The sequence below is a fragment of the Rattus norvegicus genome, chromosome 8, assembly GCF_021556685.1.
Source record: "Rattus norvegicus strain SHRSP/BbbUtx chromosome 8, alternate assembly SHRSP_T2T, whole genome shotgun sequence".
In the NCBI taxonomy this organism is placed as follows: Eukaryota; Metazoa; Chordata; class Mammalia; order Rodentia; family Muridae; genus Rattus; species Rattus norvegicus.
This window is the reverse complement of record NC_141541.1, coordinates 97319869-97347717: the sequence shown is the minus strand read 5'-3', so window position 1 is coordinate 97347717 and position 27849 is coordinate 97319869. Positions and strand designations below refer to the sequence as shown.

Sequence of the window (27849 nt, the reverse complement as noted above, 5' to 3'; positions counted from 1 at the left end):
TTGGGAAGACTAAACATTAAACATTTATTTCCCACTAATGTACCAGATACACGGCACAGAGATAAAGGGTAAAGATCTGTTTTCTTCAAACAGTTCTTAACTTGCGGAAACTTTCTCCTACCAACTTTTACAAAGATGTCCTTAGGGTCGTGAGCACTTCACTCTGACATGACAAAGAAACTGAAAAACACTGCCTGCTATTTTTCAGGTTGCCAAGTCTAGTACTACTCATTACTTCAGTTCAGAGTCTCTTAGAGCTCACGTGTGATGGCCACAAGTGGTGGCTGAAAGTTGCAACCTATTTCCAGAGAAAAGGAAATAAGTCTCTGGAGGACTTGTAATTACTCTGCTACTTAGTATTATTTCTTTGCCCACATTTTGTGATGTGTGGCAATGCTTGGTTTCTTTTGTTTTTAACTTTTTCACTTATTTACTTTAAATGCCACTCACTGCCCCCCCCATCATTCCCTCCCACAATCCTTCCCCATCACCCTCCCTTTCTCCTCTGAGTGGATGGGGGCCCCCATAAGTATCCCCCCACACCTTGGCACTTCAAGTCTCTGCACAGCTAGGCCCTTCCTCTCCCACTGAGGCCAGACAAGGCAGCCCAGATAGAAGAACATATCCCGAGTACAGGCAACAGCTTTTGGGACGGCCCCAGTTCCAGTTGTTCAGGACTCACATGAAAACCAAGCTGCACATCTGCTACATATGAGCGGGGAGGCCTAGGTCCAGCCTGATTAGGTTCTTTGGTTGGTGGTTCAGACTCTGGGGGCCCCAAGGGTCCAGGTTAGTTGACTCTGTTGATCTTCCTGTGGAGTTCCTATCCCCTTTGACCCCCACAACCTTTTCTCCTATTCTTCCATAAGAGTCTTGAAGCTCCATCCGCTGTTTGGCTGTGGGTGTCTGTATCTGTCTGAGTCAGCTGCTGGGTGGAGCCTCTCAGAGGACAACTTGCTTCTGTCTGCAAGCATAAGGGTATCATTAATAGTGTTAGGGATTGGTACTTGCCCATGGGATGGGTCTCAAGTTGGGCTGTTATCGGTAGGCCATTCCCTCAGTCTTTGCTTCCTCCCCGGTGCCTGCATTACCTGTAGACAGGGTAAGTTTTGGGCTGAAAGGTTTTGAATGTTGTTCATCCACACTAAAAGAATTCCTTTAGACTCTGCTGGGTAAGTTCTCTTTTCTGAGTAAGTTCTCTGATGCATGCTGAGGTAAAACTTCCACTGGAACATTTCCGCAAAGGCTCCATTCACAGAGGCTTTTCTTCACAGGGTGATCTCATATTTAACAAGGAGTGACTTTCAGATAGTTTTTTAATGATTACATTGCTTGAAGAGTGTTTTCCCCACTGTAGACTTTGTTATGTATATTAAAGTATGAATTATTTTCAACTTAATTATATGCAAATATTTTTTAATTATGTTATATAAGTATTTTGAACATCCATGACATTCTTTGAGTTTCTCTCCAATATGAGTTATCTCAGATATACTGAATAAAAAACCTGGGTAAAACTTTTATAACTTTGCATTTATAGTTTCCTCCTATGTAAATACTTAGATGCACTCCAAGTTTTGACCTCCAAGGGGACATTTTTTCCTCAGTTATTACATTTATAGAAATTCATTCCTGTGTGAGTGTTTTTATAAGTTCTCAAGTGTAAGTACTGGGGAAACTTCTTCACAGTCATTCAACACATTCCTAAGCTTTCTCAATCCTATGTGGTTCTCTCCTCTAAATTGACATTTGTTTTATACAAAGAACATCTACACAACTCATACTGAAGTGGATTTTTTTTAGATATGAGTACACTGTAGCTGTTTTCAGACACTCCAAAAAAAGGGATTAGAAACATTATAGATGGTTGTGAACCACCATGTGGTTGCTGGGAATTGAACTCAGGGCCTCTGGAAAAGTAGTCAGTGCTCTTAACTGCTGAGTCATCTCTCCAGCCCCTGAAGTGGATTCTTGCTTGGAGTTCTTGATGCCTTCTGAGGCTTAAATGTCTTTCTGAATGTAGGGCAGATGGACTGTGCCACCAGATGAGCATGAGATTGGTAATGTGGAAGAACCCTCAAACCCTGGGAAACTCAGAGATCTGAGATCAGCAGGACTAGGGCTGCTCCCTCCCTGCCTCTATGCCCCACTCTGGAACATGCAATCTTGACCCTTAACTAAAGTGACCATAGGAAGTTGGTCCCATAGCACAGCAACTGGAATGCCTCTCCATGCTAACAAGGCATCTCAATAGCCTTAGCCTTCAGTCAATGACCTTCCCTTTCTGGATATTCTCACGCCCTTCTCCAAAAATACATAATCCTTTGTTCACCCAGAATAAAGCCTATGTGTTCACATCCACCCCCAATAAAGTAATACAAACAAGCTAAGATCAATCAAGAAGAGAGCTTCTTCATTAAAGATCGCCTCAGGGAAGGCTTTCACCTAAAGGAGCCATAATACTAAAACTCCATAAGACCTCTCTCTTCTCCCGCCCCTCTGGGACTCAGCACTCACTCCAAACTGGACCAGGCTCCTTCCCCTCCTAGACTTTGTTTCACTCTTCCAGCCTGGCATGAAGCAGTGTCTGACATCCCAAGAGGAACATAGACTTCAGACCCCTGTCCCTGTCTTCGCCTTGTCTCCCCCAAGCCAGTATATTGGCTGTTGGGCATCTCCAGAGGAGAGGCAGAACATGGGACCACATCCATACCCACTCCTATCATAGCTCCCCATGTCGGTGAGTTCTCTGATGCCTACTTAGGTTTGATTTCTGTGTGAAGGCTTTTCTACATACATTACATTCATAAGGTTTCTCCCCAGAATGAATCAACTCATGAACAATGAGGGATGACTTGTAGCCAAACATTTTTCCACACTGAATGCATTCATAGGGCTTTTCCCCTGTGTGGATTCTGTGATGCTTACTGAGGACTAACTTCCACTGAAACATTTTTCCACATTTATTACATTCATAGGGCTTTTCACCTGTGTGAATTATCTGATGCTTGTTGAGATATGACTTGTTTTGAAATGCCTTTCCACACTCTTTACACTCATATGGTTTCTCACCTGTGTGAACTTTCTGGTGAGTTTTGAGATATGACTTATTTTGAAAGGCTTTTCCACATTCTTTACATTCATGTAATTTTTCACTGTTGTGGATCCTCTGATGCCTCCTGAGGTCTGACTTTTGGTAAAAGGCCTTTCCACACTCATTACATGCATAGGACTTTTCGCCAGTGTGAGTTCTATGATGCATATTGAAGTATGACCTGTTATGGAAGGTTTTTCCACAGTTTTCACATTCATATGGTTTGTCACTCTTGTGAGTTCCCTGATGCATTTTGAGGTATGACTTCTTTAGAAAGGCTTTCCCACATTCTTTACACTCATATGGTTTCTCCCCAGTATGAGTTCTCTGGTGCATTTTGAGGTACCACTTATGTTGGAAGGCTTTACCACACTCATAACAACCAAAGGGTTTCTCCCCAGTGTGAGTTCTCTCGTGTACAATGAGAGCTGACTTTTGTCTGAAGGCTTTATTACATACACTACACCCATAGGGCTTTTCTCCTGTGTGAATTCTCTGATGAACAGTAAGGGAAGATTTAGTGCTAAAGGGTTTCTCACACTGGATACATATATGGTCTTTTTTCTGGTTATGTGTCCTCAGATGAACAGTAAGGTCTAATTTGCTGGTAAAGGTTTTCTTATTTTCAAGGCATTTACAAGATTTTCTCCCTAAGTATGTTGCTTGGTGTTTAGTGAGGTTACATGTCCTACTGAAAGTTGTCTTCCCTCCATTATCCATGACATCTGACTCGACAGAAACTTGCTCACATTCACCATGCTCACAGGAAGTCAGTCCCAGGTGAAGTCTCTTAGATGGAGCAATGCTTTTCAAGAGTTTTGCCTCCTTTGTATCTTTCCCTTCTCCCATATATTCAAAATCCTGCTGTCCAGTTTGAACCTTGGAATGCTGCCCCAACTGCTCAGGACATCTGATGGATTTCCCTGCTATGCAACAGTCGTTATATTGCTCTACAGTACACAGTCCATGAGGTTCAGAAGGGAGACATGTATTCAGGTATCCATGCAACTTCTCAGGCTTCACTCTTGAACAGTTTCCATTGTTTACAACAAAATTTGAAATATTCATGGAGTATAAATAAAAAGTGTTTTCTAACCCATTTGCTTCCTCAGTTGCTCTATTGTGGCTGTTGGCAGTAACTTGCCACAAATGTCTCTCATGACTCTTCTGGTTGGTTTCAATTATACCATCCACATTGCAGAAGACTAAAAAGACAAACAAACAAAAGTAATTTCTATGAATTATTTTTAAGAGTTTCTAATGGGATTCTCATATTTATGTAAAAAAATTCTAGCCAACTAGCACATACTGTTATTAAAATCATAGTAAGTACTGTATTAGCTTATAAATTTTGGTTTACTCCTTTGATTTAGCATACTGAAATACACGGATAAGTTTCCTAGTATTAAAGTAGTAGTGAAGTATTGCTTCATTTTATTTTGGGGAAGAAATATTTTGTTAAACTATCTACCAATTGCTAGATATAGTTTTCCACTCAGAGAATGGTTGTATTTTTTTAACCAGGTTCTAGTCTCATGTATACTTTAATATATGACCGTGATCTTTTCTTTCTGCCATTCTCTTTATTCTGGTCTAATTTCTAGGACATCCTCTTTGCAGATTATGAGCAAACTCCAATAGGATGCTTCCTAACCTGAAGCTTCCAGTATGGCCACGAGTTTGCATCTCATTTGCTTAGAGTTATTACAAAGAATGATGACAGACTCTGAGTATTTCAAACATCAAATTTCTTCCTTTCTACTTCCACCAAAAACAGATTCCAGTAATTGAGATCTCAACTCCTGTCTACCATTCTGGAAAAATATATATGCTGTACATCTCTAAAATATCTGGCTACTTGTGATAACCATGAGCCCTAACATTTGCCTCCAAAGTGGTGATCCATGCACCACCGTCTAGTAATTCATCAATTCTCAAGGATGTCATCATGTTTCAGAGACTTGACTTCTCTTAGTTTCATAAAAGTGGCTTCTACAATTCCTCATTATCTTTGTTGCTTTAGAATGAGAGAAGGAAAATTAAAGAAGTGCTACATTAAAATTACAGTTCCCATCCAGAAAAGCTTGAGTTCTTCAACTTGAAAACTTGTTTCACTTCTCCTTGGGACAAAAACATGAAAAAGCTCTTGATTCTTTCTCAAGTAGGAACACCCCTTCCTAAGGGTCCTGCTAATTCCTTAGATCATGGCTCACAGCCTAATTTCTGAATCTGTTTCTGTACTTTCTCATCAACTTCATAAGGGAAACACTCTGTAACTTTAAACACCATGTTACTCATTATACTCTGACTCAACATTACATATACTTGTTTGTGACTCCTTAGCATAAATAAACTTATTTGTCTTTTATTGAAATTTCAGAAGTAAGGACATTACTTTTACATTTTTATTTATATAAATATACAAGAACCAACACTTGAAATCTACCTCGTTAGCATGTGCTAAAGCTAAAACAAGCACATGAAATATGGAGTGTAAGAGGCAATTGAAACTATGAAAAAAAAGTACCAGAGAAAAACATCAAATTACAGAAGTCAGAGGTTAGATGGGGGATGTGGAGGCCTAAGAAACATTTCATCAAATTGAAATGTAGGAACACATGCGAGAGAATTCTCCTTACAGACTATGTAACAAACATGTTTGAGCCCTCAGATATGGAACTTGGGGATAAATTGATAATTTGGCCAACCTTTGTTATACACAGTCTCCCCATCCACACATACTAACAACTAACCTGGCAGAGTCTTGTTTGCAGGTTCTTCTGCTGCCCATGGTTCCTCTCCCTGTTCCAACTTGAAGATCAACTCAGGTTTAGGGATACATTGCCCTGTTAATAGGAAATAATATAGGACTTGAAAAAATTGTACTAATAAGGTTCTTTGAAGAAAGACAAAACCAGGTTTAGGATCTCTGTAATAAAAGTGCAAATGTGGACTTTTCACGAGAAAGCATTAAACAATCATACAATCCGTGGCCTAGAACCTTTGCCCTAAACCTCACAAGTGCTCAAATATTTATTGCAGGGAAGGTGCTTGCTCCTGAGACTTACTCACCCAGTGACAGGAGGCTGCTATACGTCTCCAGCATCACATTCCTGTACAGTATCCTCTGAGCATCACTGAGATTCTGCCACTCCTCCCAGGTAAAATCCACAGTGACATCCTCAAATGACACCAACTCCTGTAACAGCACATTTCTTCAATCAATTTACTCTAGGCTTTTAAAAAGGAACCTGAAGACCAGCTTCTCTTAAGTAGTGGAAGGCTCTCATGTATTTTACATTATAATATACCTTGCTTATATAGTAGAAAAATATTTTTAAAAAATCCTAATGGTATTGATTGATTAATGTACTACCTGATGAAATTGCAGATCAAAACTTTCACTGTTGGTGTAAAAGAACACACACCACACAAGTAACCAGGCCTTCATCAGATAGGGCTGTAAGTGAAACATGAACATACCCATGCCTCACTTTGCCTCCTAGGAGTTGGAGGCAGCCTGACTACTGTCATGTAGTATGGGTTGTGCAATGATAATTCCCACTCTCTGTGTAAATGAGTTATCTTTAATATAAGTATCAACAGTGAATTAAGCCTGTGGCTGTATGTCTTTACCATACTATTTTCCAATAATCACACAGAAAAAACAGTATTTTCTAAATTGGCACCTTAATAGCTGAGTGCAGTTTTGATCTAACTTTACTTTCTATGCTAATCAGGCTACCTCCTACGCCATCCCATGATACTTGTATATTATTATTGACCTGGTTCTTTGGGCTTTAGGTGTGTTTCCATAATCTCTCTCTGGACCCCTTCCTCATGACACCAAATCCCCCATCCTCCTCACTGATCTGAATCTCACTCTCTCTCCTTCCTTTGGCTAGTGGATGCTCTACCCTATTCTCTTTTCTGGCCGACATTGGGTGATCAGCATTTATTGACAGAATGGTAAGAATTGTTTACAGAAACCTGACACAGGAGATTCTTGATATAAGTGTTGTGTCATGATTGAAGCAAGATATGAAGGCAGAGAAATCAGCTTTTGAATAACACAGAGTAAAAAAGTTACACATTGTATAGAAACATGCCTACATTTCCCTCTTTTGTCTAATAAAAGGCTCCTTTTCTTCTAATAATAAACAACATACAGCAGGAACAATTATAAAACCTATTAGGTAAGAGTTACATTGAAAAAGTTTTGTTTTTATTTGGAAACTCAGGAGATAACATTTTATTTCAGACCTTACAAGATGATAAAGACTTAAAAAGCCCATGAAAGTTATCAGGTGAAGCTGAAAGGAGTTGGCTCTGATAGAAAAGAAACTACAGGACACACATCTAGATCATATTCAAAGACCACCTGCATCTTAGTTATCTTGCCTTCTACTCATTTTCTCAAAGGAATTCTTATGCGGAAGGAATATTATATCTTAGAATGGATGTTTTTAGTATACAAACAGTAAAATATTAAAAACCTATATAGAAAGATTTCTGAATTGATTCTAAAGGGAAAAATGAAACTTCATCAACTAGCTGGAATGGATCCAGCTGAGATTGTACTACCTTTTACCACTGCTGAGATTGTCTCACTATAGGCACAAGATGAACATCGACAAAGAGCTTGCAGTAATTTTTTGGAAGAAATTAACAACAAATTCCCAAAAAGTAAGTGGCTTCAATTTATAAAAAGAATTAATTAGATTCTTCCTTGTATAATAAAAAGAATTCCAATTTCTAGAGCACCTATATTTTACACTGATGCAAATAAATCAGGAAAGGCAAGATATAAGTCAGAAGATATAAGGTGGTTAAAAGTCCTTATGAATAGGTTCAAAAATCAGAATTATATGCAATACTTATGGTATTATTAGATTTTCAAGAATTTCTTAATATAGTAACTGACCCTCCAATATGCAGAAAGGCTTGTTTTGCATATAGAAACTGCTGAGGGGCTGGGGATTTAGCTCAGTGGTAGAGCGCTTACCTAGGAAGCGCAAGGCCCTGGGTTCAGTCCCCAGCTCCGAAAAAAAAAGAACCAAAAAAAAAAAAAAAAAAAAAAAAGAAACTGCTGAACTTATTCAGGATGATTCTGAATTGACTTCTCTGTTTATTCAACTGTAACAAGTGGGCTGATTCTGTTATTATGCAAGTTATGGCTATTATGGTGTACCTATACAAATTAAAACTGATATTGCTTCAGTATAGGTCTCTAATAAAATTTTTAAAAATTTAAAAATTATAATATAAAGCATATTATAGGTATACCAACAATCCTATAAAACAAGAAGTCATTAAAAGATCCAATTGGGGGCTTGAGAAATGGCTCAGTGGTTAAGAACACTCACTGCTCTTCCAGAGGTCCTGAGTTCAATTCCCAGCAACCACATGGTGGTTCATAACCATCTATAATGGGATCTGATGCGCTCTTCTGGTGTGTCTGAAGACAGCGACAGTGTACTCATACACATTAACTAAAAAAATGTTTAAAAGAAAGATCCAATTGTACTTTAAAATAAATGCTTAATAAACAGAGAATCAGGGTATCAAAGACTGCCAAATATAGATTACAAAATGTTTCATTAACTCAAATTTTCTTAAATGCTAATGAACAAAAACAATGGCTACTGAGAGGCACTGGATTATAGAAAAAACGCTGAATTAGATCAGCCTATTTATTTCAAAGATAGTATTAACCTCAGAACAGGAAATATGTTACTCTGGGGAAGGAGCTTTGCATAAGTTCATACAGGAGGAGAAAAATTATGGATTCCGTCCAAAATGATAAAAATCATATTTGATAAAGGAAGACCCCATGAAGATCTTGGCTACAGATAGAAAAAAGGAAATTAAAAAGGTCAAACAGAATAGGTAACATGATTTGCTGACCCCTCTATATGGAAACAGCCCTGAAACTGGCTGAGACATAAAAATGTCTCTAGCCAGAACTTCAGCTATACATAGCTAATGGATTTTATTGTCTACAGAGTCCTCAAGATTCATCAAGCCATCCTTTCATATGACATAAATGGAGATTTATAGTGCAGTTTGGTTATATGATCAAAGTAGCTCATAAAGAAAGACAGTTGTCTTTCACCTGCTCAAACAAGGAACAAAAAAAATCATCTTTACCTGATCTGTGCACATTACACATTCCATACATTATGTTAATATAGAAGTATATACATGTGTGTGGGTGTGTGTGGGTGTGGGTGTGTGTGTGTGTGTGTGTGTGTGTGTGTGTGTGACCTCTAAATCTTTATGTTCATCCTCGGGGATGCTGAGATGCTGAAACTTGCTGCCTTCCACCTCCCTGCCTGATCCTACCTCAACTACATTCAAGCTGGTTTCCTCTAAAGACTTGCTTCTAAGACGTCAAACAGCTAGCTCACTTAGTCTAGCCTTTCAGACTGCTCCAATTAGGACTTCATTTAAGTCTGCACTTTCTCAGCATCCAGAGACTGAACAACAAAAGCTACAGCTAGCTTTCTTTTTTATAAGTTTTTTTAACTTTATTTATTTGTTTGTTTGTTTGTTTATTTATTTATTTATTTATTTATTTATTTATGTATACATAATACAGCTTTCTGCCCTGCATGTATGCCTGCCGGCCAGAAGAGGGCACCAGACCTGATTATAGATGGTTGTGAGCCACCATGTGGTTGCTGGCTCAGGACCTCTGGAAGAGCAGACAGTGCTCTTAACCTCTGAGCCATCTCTCCAGCCCCTATAGCTAGCTTTCTTAAGACTAACCATTTTTTCCTAATTTTCTAATTTTGGACCTAATTCTAATTCTAATTCTAATTCTACATCCAAAATCAACTGGAAGCGATTATAAGAAAACATCACCCCATTCCCAAGAGGTGGGGTAAAGGAATTCTGGTCATTCAATAAATGCCAGATGTTTGTTATCTTTCAAAGGGAGTGGTTACAAATAATTATGGCCTTGGACAGGGAGGAGTCAAAATAGGGAGGTGAGATTCAGGGGATTTCTTTTTTTTTTCTTTTTTTTCTTTTTAAAGTTTATTTATTTATTATATACATTGTAGCTATCTTCAGACACACCAGAAGAGGGCATCAGATCTCATTACAGATGGTTGTAAGCCACCATGTGGTTGCTGGGATTTGAACTCAGGACCTTTGGAAGAGCAGTCGGTGCTCTTAACCACTGAGCCATCTCTCCAGCCCCAGGGGATTTTTTTTCTTCCCTTTTCTCTTTCTTCCTTTCTTTGTTTCTTTTTTTTCTTTTTTCTTTTTTTCGGAGCTGGGGACCGAATCCAGGGCCTTGCACTTGCTAGGCAAGCGCTCTACCACTGAGCTAAATCCCCAACCCCTCTTTGTTTCTTTCTTAAGTAAGGGAAAGGGGGTTGAAAAGAAAAAGGAGGATAAAGAAATATTATAAGAAATTAGACATATAAGAGTAGATTATTGAATCTACTCTTTTAAGATTTATTTAATGTATATGAGTACACTGTAGCTGTCTTCAGACACACCAGAAGAAGGTATCAGATCTCATTAACAGATGGTTGTGAGCCACCATGTGGTTGCTGGGAATTGAACTCAGGACCTCTGGAAGAGCAGTGAGTGCTCTTAACCACTGAGCCATCTCTCCAGCCCCTGAATATACTCTTAAACCAAAAAACATTTTACAGCCATAATCTGACATTGGTATGGAATTGTATATATATTGATATAAAAATAAGATTATTTTTGATACATTGGCATGGGTTACTTTATACTGATATAAATTTAAGGTTATTTTGATACCCACACAACGTGTATATGTTCCTAATGTTTATTTGAAAAACTGTATTTATATAAATCTTAAAGTTCTAGTCCTTTTGAAAGCTGCTATTACAAACTGTTAGAGATGACAAAAACTTCAAGTTACAAACTATTAGGGATGGTTAAGAAATACAAATTAATAGTCAGATAGTCAAACTCATGGTCATATTAAATACTAGTTAATTACAATGAGATGTTTTCAAGGTCATTCAGACAGTAAATAGCTAAGAATAAGCAATGTTTGACAATACAGATATACTTTAAGTAGATAGCTGGTCTTCAAAAAACTCCGATATCTACAGAATATGGCATATAAAATTATTTAATTATTAAAAGATCTTTAGACTATGAGACAGGTCTGCTCCTGACAGTCCCCCAGTTAACATCACAGATAATGGTGAGCATCAATAACCTCCATGTGGAATTGCTTCAATCGTGGCAAGCTAGCCACTGGACAAAGAAAATGCCTGTGCTTCAACTACAGGCAAATGCTGTCCAGAAAGGACAAAGGGACACAGGAAAGTCAACTGTCAAACTCTGCCAAGACAGGATAAGCAAGTCCTTCATAATCCTGCCTCACAAAAAGTTTGTCATAGTTACTGGGCCAAAAGGCTGACAATGGATGCTCCAATGTCACAGAGACAATATTGGGGACTGTCTGGGCAGCCTGCTGCTCTGTCATTTCTATAATTTTTGGGAAGCTTTGCCCCTGCCCTTCCTGCATATTCAAACAAATTTTTATTTCTTCTCAGGTCTTTGGTGGGGGTAAGACTAGATAGTTATAGACTCACAATTAAGCTTGAGTTATTAAGGATTTAAGAAAATATTGTAGGTCTAAAAGGATGATTTAGGTGGATAATGCAAGTTAGGATAAAATCTGAGTTAGGTATAAAACTTTGAATATACTAAGATAGGATAGACAATAGAAATTTTTCCTTAATTGCCAAGAACTGAATGCAATTCTGTAATTGTCTCATAGTTGTTATAATTGAATCCAATTTTTATTTGAAATGAAAAGATGCTTTTATTGGACTAAAAGGGGGAATTGTAGAATGTCTTGTGTATTGTATGGATGCATGACCTGTCAATTAAAAAGCTTATGGCCTATAGCTTAGGCAGAAAATGGGTGGTGGGGGACAGAATTCTGGGACGGAGCCAGGCAAGATAAGATTTGCTCAGGAAGATGTGAGGAGACAGATGTATGGTACTAGATCAGGTAACTAGCCACACAGCAGAATGTAGGTTAAAATAATTGGGTTATCAAAGTTATGATCTAGCCAAAGTTGAGCCTAGGTATAGGCCAGGGAATTTTGAGTCTGAGTCTTATTTCTAGGAGCATGGGATTGGGAGGAAGAACCTGGACCAAACTTCTGAACTCTTGCCCAAAGAAAGAGTGACCCTTGTCATTAAGTCGTATATGCCCCACTCTCCTACTTCAGTTATACAGCATAGGTTTTAACCAACATGCTTCTACAAGAATTGCCCTTCCCTCAGAAGCCTTTGAACGAATGACCTTTGCTTAATCTGGCATGCCTGAAACTCTCCTTCAAAACCCTGCCTCAACCACACAAAAAGTAATGGTCCTATATACTGTAGCGAGAATCTTTTGTGTACTGGGTGGCAGCATCACCTATCAATAAAGAGCTGATTGGCCAATGAGCTAAGGCAGAAATTAAAAGAGGTGAGAGTAGGGAGAGGGAACTCTGAGACAGAGACAGGCAGGGAAGAGATTTGACCTGAACTCTGAAGAGCAGACGCATGACACTGAGAAGAGGGAACCATGCATGTGGCATTCATTGAATAGAAGGAATGGGTTAATTAAATTACAAGCTAGTTCTCCTTGCCATCTTTCCCCCAGCAGGCCGACAACTATCACCATGAAGGTCGAGCTGTGTAGTTTCAGCAGATATAAGATCTACCCAGGACCAACGGGAAGGCCAAATGTGAGTCTGCATTCCTTTCCAAAAGGAATCCTTGGCAGATAACCTGGACTGTCCTCTACAGAAGAAAACACAGGAAAGGACAGCTGAAAGAAATTCAAAAGAAAAGTAGTCGAATTCCAGTGAGCCATCACTGATGGGTGCGTCTCTTGCTGATATAATGGCCAAGAGGACTCAGAAACCAGGAGTCAGGAAAGCTCACAGAGAGCAGGCAATTAGGGCCTTGCTTCTTGCCAAGGAAGCAAGAAAGGCTAAGCAGGCATCAAAGAAGTCAGCAATGGATGCTGCCAAGACCCTCACAAAGGCAGCCCCTAAACAAAAGACTGAAGCCTGGGAAGATCTCTGCTCCCAGAGTTGGTGGGAAATGCTAATTTGGTAGATCAGAGTTTAAAATAAAGATCTGTCTTTAACTCTTAAAAAAAGTTACTCGCTAATTAGAAAATATGACCAAGCTTATGGCCTAGGCATTATTCAAATATAATTGTCTCAGAGTCGCTATCGCTGAAACTGGGCGAGAATAGAAAAACCCATGGTTACAAATGGTGGCCAATGTCAAGCACAGAATCCAGGTTTAGACAAAAGAGTCACGTACAACCACTCTGAAAATCAGTCTGGAGGTTCCTTAGAAAAGTGGACATAGTACTACCTGAGGACCCAGCTATACCACTCTTGGGCATATACCCAAAAGATGCCCCAACATATAACAAAGACACATGCTCCACTATGTTCATAGCAGCCTTATTTATTATAATAGCCAGAAGCTGGAAAGAACCCAGATCTCCTTCAACAGAGGAATGGATACAGAAAATGTGGTACATTTACACAATGGAGTACTACTCAGCTATCAAAAACAATGACTACATGAAATTCATAGGCAAATGGATGGATCTAGAAAATATCATCCTGAGTGAGGTAATCCAATCACAGAAAAACACACATGGTTTGCATTCACTGATAAGTGGATATTAGCCCAAAAGCTCGAATTACCCAAGATACAATCCACACACCACATGAAGCTCAAGAAGAAGGACGACCAAAGTGCGGATGCTCCAGTCCTTCTTAAAAGGGCGAACAAAAATATTCATAGGAGAAAATATGGAGACAAAGTTTGGATCACAGACTAAAGGAATGGCCACTCAGAGCTTGCCCCACCTGGGATCCAGCCCATATACATACAGCCACCAAACCCAGACAATATTGCTGATGCCAAGAAAAGCATGGTGCCAGGAACCTGATATAGCTGTCTCCTGAGAGACTCTGCCACAGCCTTACAAATACAAAGGTGAATGCCAACCACTGAACTGAGAATGGGGTCCCCATTAGAGGAGTTTGAGAAAGGAGCTTGCAACCCCATGAGAACAACAATACCAACCAAGCAGAGCTCCCAGGGACTAAACCACTACCCAAAGACAGACCCATGGTTCCAGCTGCATATGTAACAGAGACTGGCCTTGTTGGGCACCAACGAGAGGAGAAGCCCTTGGTCCTGCCAAGGCTGAACCCCCTCCCCAGTATAGAGGAATGTCAGGGTGGGGAGGTGGGAAGGGGTGGGTGGTTGAGGAAGGGGACCGAGCTCATAGAAGAAGGGGGAGGGGGAGGGCATAGGGGGTTTAGGGAAACCAAACTGGGAAAGGGGATAACATTTGAAATGTAAATTTAAAAATATACAATAAAAGAAAAAGTGGAAAGGCAGGAAACAGGCACTTCCCAGAGCTGGATGCTGGGGTGGAAGATTGGGGAGGATAAATCCTTTAGGAGAGAGAGAGCAGAGGTCTGTGTGCAGCAGATATCAAGGGGGGAATGAGAACCTCAGGCATGCCCCACAGGCGGGCAAGCTTTCCAGAGCTAAGGCCAATAGGCTCAGATCCAGATGGTACCTGCTGTTATAAGGCTCAGCCCTCACAAAAGGGCAAGCAGTGGCTCAGCCCTGGCAAATCAGCAAAGGCAGCCTACTAGACTAAGTCAATGGACTAAGCCATAGACACATGCTGCCCTAGGAGCCTGCAGACACATAGAAAGGCAAAAGCAATATTTTCCCAGAGCTGCAGTGGAACTGAAAAGCCCTCAACTTCTGAACTGGTAAGGTATTAAGTTTAAAAACAATAAAAGAGAGAAGAAACTGAGTATAAAAAAATCACATATAGGTGAATGAATCTTATTGTATCATAAAATTCAAAGAATGGGGCCTACAGGGATGGCTCGCCTCCAGACCACTACCTGCTCTTCCCAAGGTCCTGAGTTCAATTCCCAGCACCCGCATGGCTAGGACCCTCTATAAAAGGATCTGATACTGTCTTGTGGCCTGCAGGTGTACTTGCAGACAGAGAAATCCTATATTTTTAAATCAATACATATTTTCAAAATTGTGGGAACTGATTGTATAGTGAATGATTCTATATTTGCATATATAGATTAATTTCAACTGTAAATCTTGTATGTCCATTGGTATTCCTTACAAATTAAAAGCATGTACTCTGACATCCCAAACTTTCTTTGCTGCATACAAATAACTGCTTGTTGTTTGTAATTCATAAGACCTACTGATTCCAAAATCACAGTGTAATACAACATCAGAACAGGTACCTGAGCTGAGCAGATCTGGACTTCAACAGCCACCCGAGAAAAACTAGAGAAGCTTTTATGTCAGAAGACACAGGAGACAGTAAGACATGGGGGCGTTTCCAGATATAACAGAGGGGAAAACACACACACACACCAAACAAAACCTGGAAAATGCTTGTGAAATTCATACTCCACAGGTAGAGGCTGTCCAATGTGGGATTAGGCTAAACAGCTTACCACTAGATAAGGCATGGATTGAGACGATCTCTTTAAGTGAAGGTTTCGGAATATTCTGAAGTGTACATCTGGACCGGCGGCTCAGCAGTGGAAGGTGCTTACCAAGTCCTGTCCCTCACACGCTAAGTTCTGTCCCTGGGGCCCACATGCTCTGCTGACTGTACTCTCATAGGAATGTGTGCTTGAACACACTTACACACATACATACAAACATGAGCACACGCCCTCACACACATTTAAAAAGAAATATTTTGAACTGAATTTTTAAAAATGAATAAGATAAAAAAATTGTAGAACACAGCATAAACTGCTACTAGAGGAAGCTGATGCCATGAAATCAAATATTAAGAAGAATAAACTAGGGTTGGAGAGGTGGCTCAGTGGTTAAGAGCACTGACTGCTCTTCCAGAGGTCCTGAGTTCAAATCCCAGCAACCACATGGTGGCTCACAGCCATCTGCAATGGGATCTCATGTCTTCTTCTGGTGTGTCTGAAGACAGTTACTGTATACTCATATAAATAGAATAAATAAATCTTTAAAAAAAAGAAGAAACTAATTTTTGTACCTTTGCAGTGAAGAAAAACAAAAACAAGTTGAATACAGGAATGAAATAAGAAAAAGATAAGATCCAAAGAATCAATGAACTTCAAATTTAAAAGAGTATAGTTTATGAACCAGAGATCATAAACCTTTAAGTTGACACATTTTTAGGATGTTTTGATCCATGGTATGAATATGTAAGATCCTCCACAGAGTCAAGAACTAGATGCTTGGTTCTAAGTTGGTGGCGTTATTTTTGGAAGTGATGAAAATACAGAGTACACACACACACACACACACACACACACACATACACACACACACACACACACCACACACACACACACCACACACACATCCACACACATACACCACACACACCACACACACACACACACATACACACCACACACACACACACACACATACACACACATACACCACACACACACACACCACACACACACACATCCACACACATACACCACACACACACACACCACACACACACACACCACACACACACACACACACACACACACACACATACACACCACACACACACACATACACCACACACACACACACCACACACACACACACCACACACACACACACACACACACACACACACACACACACACACACACACACTCGGCTCAGCAGTTAAGTGTTAGAACTATTCTGGACCTGAATTCCATCCCCTGGCAGAAATCACAAGGAATTGGAACATAGGCTACAAAGTAAGGAAGAAGGCAGATCTTAACGACAAAATCGTCTTTATTATTAAAGATGAAACAGAATAATCATCAAAGTAAACCATTATGTTGACCACAACACAAATCCCCAAAATAAAATCCCATATATTCTCTGAATATAAAGTCTTTAAATAAGAAACCAATATCAAGGGTTGGGGATTTAGCTCAGTGGTAGAGCGCTTGCCGAGGAAGCGCAAGGCCCTGGGTTCAGTCCCCAGCTCCGAAAAAAAAAAAGAAACCAATATCAAGACAAGAGTTAAGGATTGATTCAATATTCAAAAATTACATACTGGACTTTGAAATAACCTTTGCGCTAAGCAAGTATTCAAGAAGAACACTGAGATAGATGAGACAAACACTGAACAATGACTTCTGGGAGAGGCCAGAACTGATGGGAAAGACCTCCATCTTTGGTGGACACTGGGCTTAAGCCTTGCCCTCAGCTACTGATTTGGACAGTGAAACATGGCAAAGCTACCGTCTGGGAAAGTCACCAACAGGCTTCCAGAAGTCACACAGCTTCATGAGGAAACCAGGCACTAGGAAGGAAATCCAACTATCCTGAGACCACTTTGGTAAAACACATGGAAGATCCCTAAGAAAGAACCCTTTTCCTAGACACAGTAGGCCCTCCTGCAGCTGCGCACTGCCAGCCAACCTTGAGTGCTCCTGGACATCATCCCAGCTCTGCTTTCAGTGACCTCCTCCAGCTGCTACACCACTGTAGAGAAGCCAGCCAGCAAGAATGAATCTCTACCACAGAACCAGAGGGCATAAACTATTTTAAGTTGACACATTTTCAGGATGTTTTGATCCATGGTTTGAATATGAAAGATCCTCCACAGAGTCAAGAATTGGATGCTTGGTTCTAAGCTGGTGGCATTATTTTTAGAAGGGATGAAAACTTCAGGAAGTTGCAACCAGTTAGAGGAAATAGATCACTGGGCTATATCCTTGTGTATTTATTCTCTAGCCCTTTCTGAATCTTCCTCCTTGTGTTCTTTCTACCATCAGAAGATAAGACTCATAAAGGATGCTAAAATTTCAAGTATCGATCAGGGAAAATAAACAGGTAGGATTTGCTGAGCTGGAAATAAAATGGCTTCCCTGCAAGGATTCAACCCAGGGTTTAGTAAAAGGTCACAAGCTACAAAAGCGTTCTTACTGAGGGAAGTAGGACCAACCTAGTTAGACTCCATGAAACAAGGCAGCTAGTATGGGTGGCTTCTGTGTGATGGATTTTGGCAAATTCTAAATATGTGCTTTTTAAAGTGCTCACTTTGGCATCATTTCCTGTACTAAAGGCCACAATCAGAAAAAAGAAAGCACAGGAAGGAGAGAGACAGAAATGGGGACAGTGCAGGGTGTGTTTCAGTAATAGGGGATGCTTAATGCTCACGAGACCCTTGGCTGGAGTCCCAACATGCACAGACACAGATTAAATGTAACAGTGGCCTCTGAGTATTCAGCTGACATAGTGAAAGAACTGAGGCATCTGCTAGAGAAAGAGAACATCAACTAAGAGACTTGCAAGAGCCAAAAGCAGAGTGAAGACGACACATGAGGCACAGACTGGGGCAAGGCTTTAACAAAGACCTGGCATAGGTGCCCAAATCAGTGTGTGCAGGGCACCCCCATCCCAGCGCCCTCACCTTCTGTAAGTGCCCACCATGTGTGTACTTACCAGCCTCTTCACTAAGCACTGTGCACTGAGGTGTATGGAGGGCAGGGCTAACAGGTACTAAGAACCAACTTAATCATGATTTCATCCAGTTCCGTGAGGGGCAGAGCCTCATGGTGGAAATGATGGTGGCCAAAGATATTTTAAATCTGGGAGAAATGTTAATTTGTAGCAATATGGAAAACTATAATTTATTAAATGTTGCTATAACTACTACTAATAGGAGTTGAAGACTAATTCTCTCTGTAAATTTGGGCAGGTCTTACTGATGGTCAAACTATGAATACAAATAAAATAACAATATATAATAAAGTGAGAATAAATAACTCACCACATATTCATTCATGATGTTTCTAAGTTGCTTGGTTTTGGTTTTGCCCTTGGAAACACGTAGAGGATTCTGGGATACACTTGAGAGAAGGAGAATCTCTTAGAGTCATGAGAGTGAGAGGATATTCATGGCTTGGTCCTAGATTCTCCACTCAAAACACTGTACAATTGGCTGAAGAAGAAAAAATTGTAAGGAAAGAGTCCCTGGGGGCTAGAGAGATAGCCCAGTGATTAAGAGCACTAGCTGTTTTTCCAGAGGACCTAGACTCAATTCCCAGCACCCATATTGCAGCTCACACCTGTCTGTAACTATTCCAGGGCATCTGGCACTTTCACATAGATATACATGCAGGCAGAACACCAATACACGTAAAAATAAATAATTTCTTTTAAAAAAAAAGAAACAAAATAGACCCGGCTACAAGTGCAGCAAAGACACTGTTAACAGTGAACCCATAATACCTTTCCAGTCATTACTCATGGCTGAGTTAATGAATACATACATCTATAATTAATAAGCAATTTGGGTAACAATTAACATTCCCTTTTAAAGGTAATAATTAAAACCAGAGCCATTAAGTTTTCCCACCAGTAACACTAAAATCACTTGTTACATGAAATATTATATTAATACACCCAAGGGCTCCATATGAGTGCTTCCTTACACTACTACTTCTTTTACACAGTTCGTTTTCATGGAAAATATGCACATTTAAAGATTTTTTTTGCCTGTGCTTATACAGGAAAAAATTTAAATAATGCACATTTCACATAGGACATCATTACAGTACTGTCTCCAAATGGGGCATCTCCATGTATCCACACCTTTGTTAAGTTCCCATGAAGAAGATGGGTTTTGCCATTTGAGTCATTTGACCAAGAGGAACTCAGCAAATGTGAAGATAACCTAAATTTGAAAAGAATTTCTTGACTGTCATTTACCTACTGGACAGAGATATGTTGTAAGGAACCTTTGTGCCAACTTGATGAACACAGAACCTTGAAAAGACTCCACAGGAACCACTGGCCGTGGGACTGGACACCTGGAACTTATCAGCCTCGAAGCTCTGATGACGTCAGCTTCATCTGTCACTGAAGTGGGAAAAGACAGTCATTTGCCAGTTGAGTCCAATCCAGATACCAACCGACCTACAGGGATGTAGGAAAACAAAAATTTTACTTTAAAGCACCATTTTTTGTTGACTTGTTGTACAAGAAAGGCTGATGCCTTTGGTTTTGGTTTGGTTTGGTTTTGGTTTTGTGTTTTGAGACAAGGTTTCTCTATATAGACCTGACTATCCTGGAACTCACTCTGTAGACCATGCTATCCTGGAACTCAGAGTTCTGCCCGCCCCAAGTCCTGGGATTAAAAAATGTGGCCCACCACTGCCTGGCAAGGCTGATACATTTAGTGATTGTATTTCTTTCACATACTGGGGAACGGGAAATGGTACCCAAGCATGACAACTATAACAAGAACTCTGCAACTAGATGCCCACAGCTTGAAAGCCACAGGAAGAATAGCTAAAGTCATAATGGTTTGCACATACAGGTTTACAGCACAAGTTTGTGCAATCTATTTCTTCATTTTACAACAGAGATAGACTCCTACTGTTTTCATCTCTACCTTATGAATTTTGGTTAACAGAATGCTAGCATTAAGCAAGACACTTTCGTTTTATACCTTTAAGGTTACACAGTGTACAGAATGTATTGATGGCAAGCGTAGGATGCCCAGGACAAGGTGTTTTACTCTGTAGGAAACCATTTGCAGATCACACTCAGATGCTAGGTTTCAACACAAAACATAAAACCACACAAATCTGAAGATATTACATGGTAACTAGAAGTCAATATTAGAAAATACACAAACATTGATTTTTCTTAACTGTACAAAGTAAATAATAGTCAAAGCATCAGTACATCCCTGGCACCTACATATCATGTTACCCTTGACAAGTCTCTTAGTTCCTTGGAAGCAATTTTGTCGTCTTTCAAATGAAGGTAAGGTATATGTGTGAATGACCCAAAGCCACTGCCAAGACAGAGGAACCATCGTCATCTGTTTCCACGTGAGAATTCTGTTAATAATGCTGTCCTAAAAAAGCTCATATGAGGCTACCGATGTACTCAGCAGACAACATCAACAGCTGTTCTTCCAGAGGACCAGGTTCAATTGCCAGAACCTACATAGCTGTTCACAACAGCCTATAGCTCCAGATCCAGGGGTTCCTACGCCCTATCTGACCTCTTCAGGCACCAGGCATGCACATAGTAAAGAGACATACATGCAGACAATATGCCCACACACAAAGTTAGTTAATTTTAACCAACTGATTAATTTTAAAAGGAACTCACATGCTGGAAACAGTGGGGGAAGACGGGAAAAGTAAATTCACTGACCCAATGGCGTGAGCTAGACCACAACTTCCAGATCCAATAAATATTTTCCAGGGCCTTGCCTATCTTTTTCAACATAGCTGGTAGAAGAGAGTTAGCCACAAGCTCCTAAAGATCGAGCCCCTAACTATTACCCATGTCTTGACAGCTTCTGGAGAAGGTGGTAGCTTTGCCCAAATTTTGTTCTAAGCAATTGGATCAGTAATTGCTCTGCTGAAAGGCACTCGCTGTGGAGGAAAGGTATTTAATAAGAGATCTAGTCTGCAGTGGACCAGGTCCACCTTCACAGGACTGTGATTGCTTGCCTAGCCATTACACAGCTAGAAATTACATTCAGTTAGCCCTTGCTTAACTCCCTAAGCTGCACACTTATTCATGTGGACTGATCCTCACACAGCAGGTATTACATGTCAGAGAAATACACAAAGAAATTCCCCCTAAACCCATACCTGACGCTGCCTGGAGGGCCAGGAACCAGAAGCCGGATAGCCCAGAGACCTAGGATAGAACGGAACACACCTTGCAAACATTAGGTGAAGTTCAGTGAATCCTGTGGAAGATGGGGAGGAAGGATTGTAGGAGCCAGAGCAGTCAAGGACAATAAAAGAAAACCTACAGAATCAACTAACCTAGTCCCATAGAGACTCACAGACTAATCCTACAATCACGGGGCCTGTGTGGGTCTGACCTAGGACACTCAGCATTTATTTTATGATTATGTAGCTTGATTCTTCTTGTGGGGCTCCTAACAGTGGGGATGGGGGCTGGCTCTGACACTTGCCTGCTTTGAGGACCCTTCTCCTCTTACTGGGTTGCCTTACGCAGCCTTAATATGAGAGGTGCCTAGTCTTGTTGCAACTTGATACGCCATGTTTGGTATCTCTAGGAGGCCAGCCCTCCGCTGAAGGGAAATGAAGGAGGAATGAAAGAGGGTGGGTAGGATTGCAAGAAGAGGAGGTGGGGGAAATCAACCATTGGGATGTAATATATAATAAATAAAAAAACATAAGAAAAAAAAGATAAATTACCTCGGTGTGACTTTAACCAAGCAAGTGAAAGATCTGTACAGTAAGAACTTCAAGCCTCTGAAGAAAGAAAAAGAAGACCTCAGAAGATGGAAAGATCTCCCATGCTCATGAATTGGCAGGATTGATATAGTAAAAATGGCCATTTTACCAAAAGCGATCTACAGATTTAATGCAATCCCCATCAAAATTCCAATCCAATTCTTCAGAGAGTTAGAACAATTTGCAAATTCATCTGGAATAACAAAAAACCCAGGATAGCTAAAACTATCCTCAACAATAAAGGGACTTGTGAGGGAATCACTATCCCTGAACTCAAGCAGTATTACAGAGCAATAGTGATTAAAAACTGTATGGTAGGGGTTGGGGATTTAGCTCAGTGGTAGAGCGCTTGCCTAGCAAGCGCAAGGCCTTGGGTTCTGTCCTCAGCTCAAAAAAAAAAAAAAAAAAAAAACTGTATGGTATTGGTACAGAGACAGGCAGATAGACCAGTGGAATAGAATTGAAGACACAGAAATGAACCCACACACCTATGGGCACTTGATTTTTGACAAAGGAGCCAAAACCATCCAATGGAAAAAAAGATAGCATTTTCAGCAAATGGTGCTGGTTCAACTGGAGGTCAGCATGTAGAAGAATGCAGATCAAACCATTCTTCTCACCCTGCACAAAGCTTAAGTCCAAGTGGATCATCAAGGACCTCCACATCAAACCAGATACACTCAAACTAATAGAAGAAAAAGTGGGGAAGCATCTCAAACACATGGGCACTGGAAAAAATTTCCTGAACAAAACACCAATGGCTTATGCTCTAAGAATCGACAAATGGGATCTCATAAAACTGCAAAGCTTCTGTAAGGCAAAGGACTCTGTTGTTAGGACAAAGCGGCAACCAACAGATTGGGAAAAGATCTTTACCAATCCTACAACTGATAGAGGGCTTATATTCAAAATATACAAAGAACTCACGAAGTTAGACTGCAGGGAGACAAATAACCCTATTTAAAAATGGGGTTCAGAGCTAAACAAAGAATTCACAGCTGAGGAATGCCAAATGGCTGAGAAGCACCTAAAGAAATGTTCAACATCTTTAGTCATAAGGGAAATGCAAATCAAAAACAACTCTGAGATTCCACCTCACACCAGTCAGAATGGCTAAGATCAAAAACTCCAGCGACAGCAGATGCTGGAGAGGATGTGGAGAAAGAGGAATACTCCGCCATTGTTGGTGGGATTGCAGACTGGTACAACCATTCTGGAAATCAGTCTGGAGGTTCCTCAGAAAATTGCACATTGCACTACCTGAGGACCCAGCTATACCTCTCTTGGACATATATCCAAAAAATGCCCCAACATATAACAAAGACACTTACTCCACTGTGTTCATAGCAGCCTTATTTATAATAGCCAGAAGCTGGAAAGAACCCAGATGCCCTTCAACAGAGGAATGGATACAGAAAATGTGGTACATCTACACAATGGAATACTACTCAGCTATCAAAAACAATGACTTTATGAAATTCATAGGCCAATGGATGGAACTGGAAAATATCATCCTGAGTGAGGTAACCCAATCACAGAAAAACACACATGGTATGCACTCATTGATAAGTGGCTATTAGCCCAAATGCTCGAATTACCCTAGATGCACAGAACACGTGAAACTCAAGAAGGATGACCAAAATACGAAGGCTTCACTCCTTCTTTCAAAGGGGAACAACAATACCCTTGGAGGGAATAGGGAGGCAAAGTTTAGAACAGAGGCAGAAGGAACACCCATTCAGAGCCTGCCCCACATGTAGCCCATACATATACAGCCACTAAACTATATAAGATGGATGAAGCAAAGAAGTGCAGGCTGTCAGGAACCGCATGTAGATCTCTCCTGAGAGACACAGGCGGAATACAGCAAATACATAGGCGAATGCCAGCAGCAATCGACTGAACTGAGTACGGGACCCCCGTTGAAGGCATCAGAAAAAGGACTGGGGGGGTTGGGGATTTAGCTCAGTGGCAGAGCGCTTGCCTAGGAAGCGCAAGGCCCTGGGTTCGGTCCCCAGCTCCGAAAAAAAAAGAACCAAAAAAAAAAAAAAAAAAAAAAAAAAAGAAAAAGGACTGGAAGAGCTTGAAGGGGCTTGAGACCCCATATGAACAACAATGCCAAGCAACCTGAGCTTCCAGGGACTAAGTCACTACCCAAAGACTATACATGGACTGACCCTGGGCTCCAACCTCATAGTTAGCAATGAATAGCCTAGTAAGAGCACCAGTGGAAGGGGAAGCCCTTGGTCCTGCCAAGACTGAACCCCCAGTGAACATGATTATTGGGGGGAGGGCAGTAATAGGGGGAGGATGGGGAGGGGAACACCCATATAGAAGGGGAGAGGGAGGGGTTAGAGGGATGTTTGCCTGGAAACCAGGAAAGGTAGTAACAATTGAAATGTAAAGAAGAAATACCCAATTTAATAAAGATGGAGAAAAAAAAGAAACTCCCTCTAACTGAACAAGTATATCCTCTGTCTCTGACCTCACCGACGGCTCATTAGCCTATGATGCATGTGGTACACTAGTGCTTCCCAGCTTGCTGCTCTATTGCAGTATGCTCCGTAAAAGTATTCTGGTCTAAAGGGCAAATGCATTCATTCACAGCCCGGTAGACCTTCCCTGTGCTGGTGAGCACCGAGGTGATGGGAAAGGAACCCGATAGTCCAGATTAGCCCTGTCCTGTTCTTAGCATATGATGATGCAATCTGTGCCATGAAAACGTAGGCAGACCTGGTTAATCAAAGTACAGTTTCAGTCAACGAGGCTCTGCAGTGCTGTGGAGTTCAGCGCAGCAATCTAAGGCTTAGACCAGGTGTAAACTCCCTACCGGGAATCAGTGCCTCCTGATCTCTTTCCTATTAACGGTCTTCCTCCACACAAGTGGGATGGAATTCTTACTGTACGTGAAACCTCCCTACTTTGTTCCCAAGAAAATGTTCCTATATCAGTACTGAAAGACCCCCGGAGTGGGGAGACCCTCACTCAAGTCTCGGGATGACGCAACCCCCCAAGAACTCACACAAGACCGTCCTTGTTGTAATCGCATGAGGTTTATCGATAGCAACCAGTGCACTGGGGTCGAGACTCGTATCCCACGCAGGGGCAGTGGAGTTCGACCCCGAGAGGCTGGGAGAAGAGGTGTTTAAAGGGAGAAACCACAACTCGAGGGGGCAGGGGTGGCGTCATTGGAAAGTGTGTAGAATAACAGTGAAAAATCACAAGGAAGAACTCTCTGTCCCCCAAGATTGTTTCCTAGGAGAAGCTGTCTCTTACTTCTCAGATTGTTTAACTTCATGGTCCGCTAGTTCCTAGGAGAAGTTGTTTCCTGCTTCTCAAGATTGTTCTCTAAGATTTATGGTCAGCTAGTTTCTGGGAGAAAGCTGTTGAGCTGGCCAATGTAATTATCCATTCTATAGCCCTAGGAGAGGCTTCTTGGAACATACAATTCTGGGGCCTAACCTGTTTTCTTTTTCTGCTCTAAACTTTATGTCTAGGGGGGCAACTTTAAAACTTTTATCTTTCAGTACTAGAATCTTCTGAGATAACGTCTTATCTCTGGTAACTAGATATTTTCAAAAACTAAACAAAACCTAAGACAGTGGTTCTCAACCTTCCTAATGCTGCAACCCTTTAATACAGTTCCTCGTGCTGTGGTAACCCCCAACCATAAAATTATTTTCGTTGCTGTCTCATAACTAATTTTGCTAATGTTAGGAATCCTAATGTAAACTTCTGATATGCAAGATATCTGATATTCGATTCCTGTGAAAGGATCTTTTGACACTACCCACCCACCCCAGCCCTTTCAGGTTGAGAACCTACAGGACGAGAACCGCTGTTCTAAGAGCTCAAACCTGAAGTGCCAAGCTGGTCACTATCAAACTGGCTACATAGTTCATAGGAGACTCAAAAACATCACTTAATAAAGAGACAGGAAAACTGACAAATACAATTGCCAATATACATAAGGGTACAGTCACTATGTGAGAATTTCTCTAGGAATTTCAAGCCAATTCATTAGAATAGCTAACACCCTCTGTCTTACAGATGCGTGGGTCACAGACTCCTACCCCACTCCACCCCCTTTCAGGCTCCAGCATTGTGGTATCAACTTACAATTTTCCCAGACTCCCTGTTTGGGATTTCTGGGTCATGCTAGTGAAAATTCCCAGGCCTCAAATTAATGGTTTTTCTCCACCCCAACTCGCCCAAAACCGGATGCCAAGCAGGTAACAAGATTATTCACTAGAAAAAGCTGGAATGTGGGCTCACACTGAGACCTCCCGGCCCTGACAATCCACGGACACGAACCGCCCTCACCCCCAAGTCGCCATCTTGGACTCTCACCTCCTTGGCAGAGCTTCTGTAATGGCCCTTTGGACAGTTGGAACCACAGATCCAGACACTCCTAGCTCAGTCTTCGGATACAGCAACCATGAAAGTCTTGTCCAGGCCGACCGTCGGACCGGGAATGATGGCTCTGACAGTCACCTCCCCCAGAGCCGCTGCGGTCCGCCCTGGAACTGCACCTCAGTCCCTTCGCCAAGACCCACCTATGTTTCTGCTTCAACCGAGCTAGAGGGCACGAGTCCCGCTTCCGAGGACTCCGAAACCGCACTCCTCTTTTTGTTTTTCCCACCCGCCTCCAGAAAACCTGGACCAAACTCACAGCCCGAGCTAAGGTGTCAGCACAGAGCCAGGATGCGACTTTCTAAGGGGTAGTTGCAAAGGGAGTGCAGGACAGAGGTGCCTACCAGTCAACTGTCAGAGCCGGTTACCTGATCCTGTGTGGGAGGGCCTTGTACGTTAGGGACTACATTACCCGTGAGCCTCTTGGAAACTATGGCAAGAATAAAAGGACATTTTCCCACCAAGTCCACTATCGAATTACCAGGAATAGTAGACTTCATGGTTCAGAACTTGTAGGTATCAATCTGATAACCGTGATGTGAAATTCCTTCACCTTTTTCTCATGTGAACCCCAAGTGTTCCAAAGTAGTTTAGAACCTGAGAAGGAAGCTCCAGTATGTTTGTTCATCCTAGAATCAGACCAAATGTCTGTCTCTGTGGGAGACATGGAGCCATAGAAAATAGGTGTGATATCTGTTGTAGGGTAGCCACCAGAGAAGGCTCCTCAGACATGGGTTTAAGCCAATAAGAAGTCTTACTAGACAGCCTGCAACTAACTACCCTTGGTGTTCAGGATCCCAATGAAGCCCCACAAAACCCCTACAAAAAATATGTCCTGGATTGACATACTTCAGTTAAGAACAGTTAGCCAGAAGCAGAGCTACATAAGCCAAGGCAAGATTAGTACATTTAGAGACTTTTCCATAGCTACGGACTTTGATGGATTAGGCTTTTGTTATAGTTTTGTCAGATGGTGCTGTCTACACACTGAGCTTTTCAGCCTGAGTAGTATTTCTGTCCTGG

General features: G+C 41.2%; 1 protein-coding gene across 28 annotated transcripts; it reads right to left on the bottom strand.

Annotated features, from left to right (window-relative positions):
- Zfp949 (zinc finger protein 949) lies at positions 1-27250 on the bottom strand. 28 transcript variants are annotated; one of them, XM_087559987.1, is made up of 9 exons: positions 26764-27206; positions 22375-22431; positions 21796-21844; positions 19889-20095; positions 18948-19118; positions 6167-6293; positions 5848-5940; positions 3073-4299; positions 1-964 (listed from the first exon to the last, which is right to left on the bottom strand). In XM_087559987.1, exons 5-9 carry the CDS (start codon positions 18960-18962, stop codon positions 855-857), a joined length of 1572 nt encoding a protein of 523 aa, XP_087416113.1. In that variant the 5' UTR covers positions 18963-19118; positions 19889-20095; positions 21796-21844; positions 22375-22431; positions 26764-27206; the 3' UTR covers positions 1-854. The 28 variants fall into 28 exon arrangements, 25 of the variants coding, with proteins under 25 accessions (XP_087416113.1, XP_087416114.1, XP_087416100.1 ...); XM_087559988.1 differs by having other exon boundaries at positions 19889-20038; XM_087559974.1 differs by having other exon boundaries at positions 1-4299.
- Between the last annotated feature and the right edge of the window lie 599 nt (positions 27251-27849).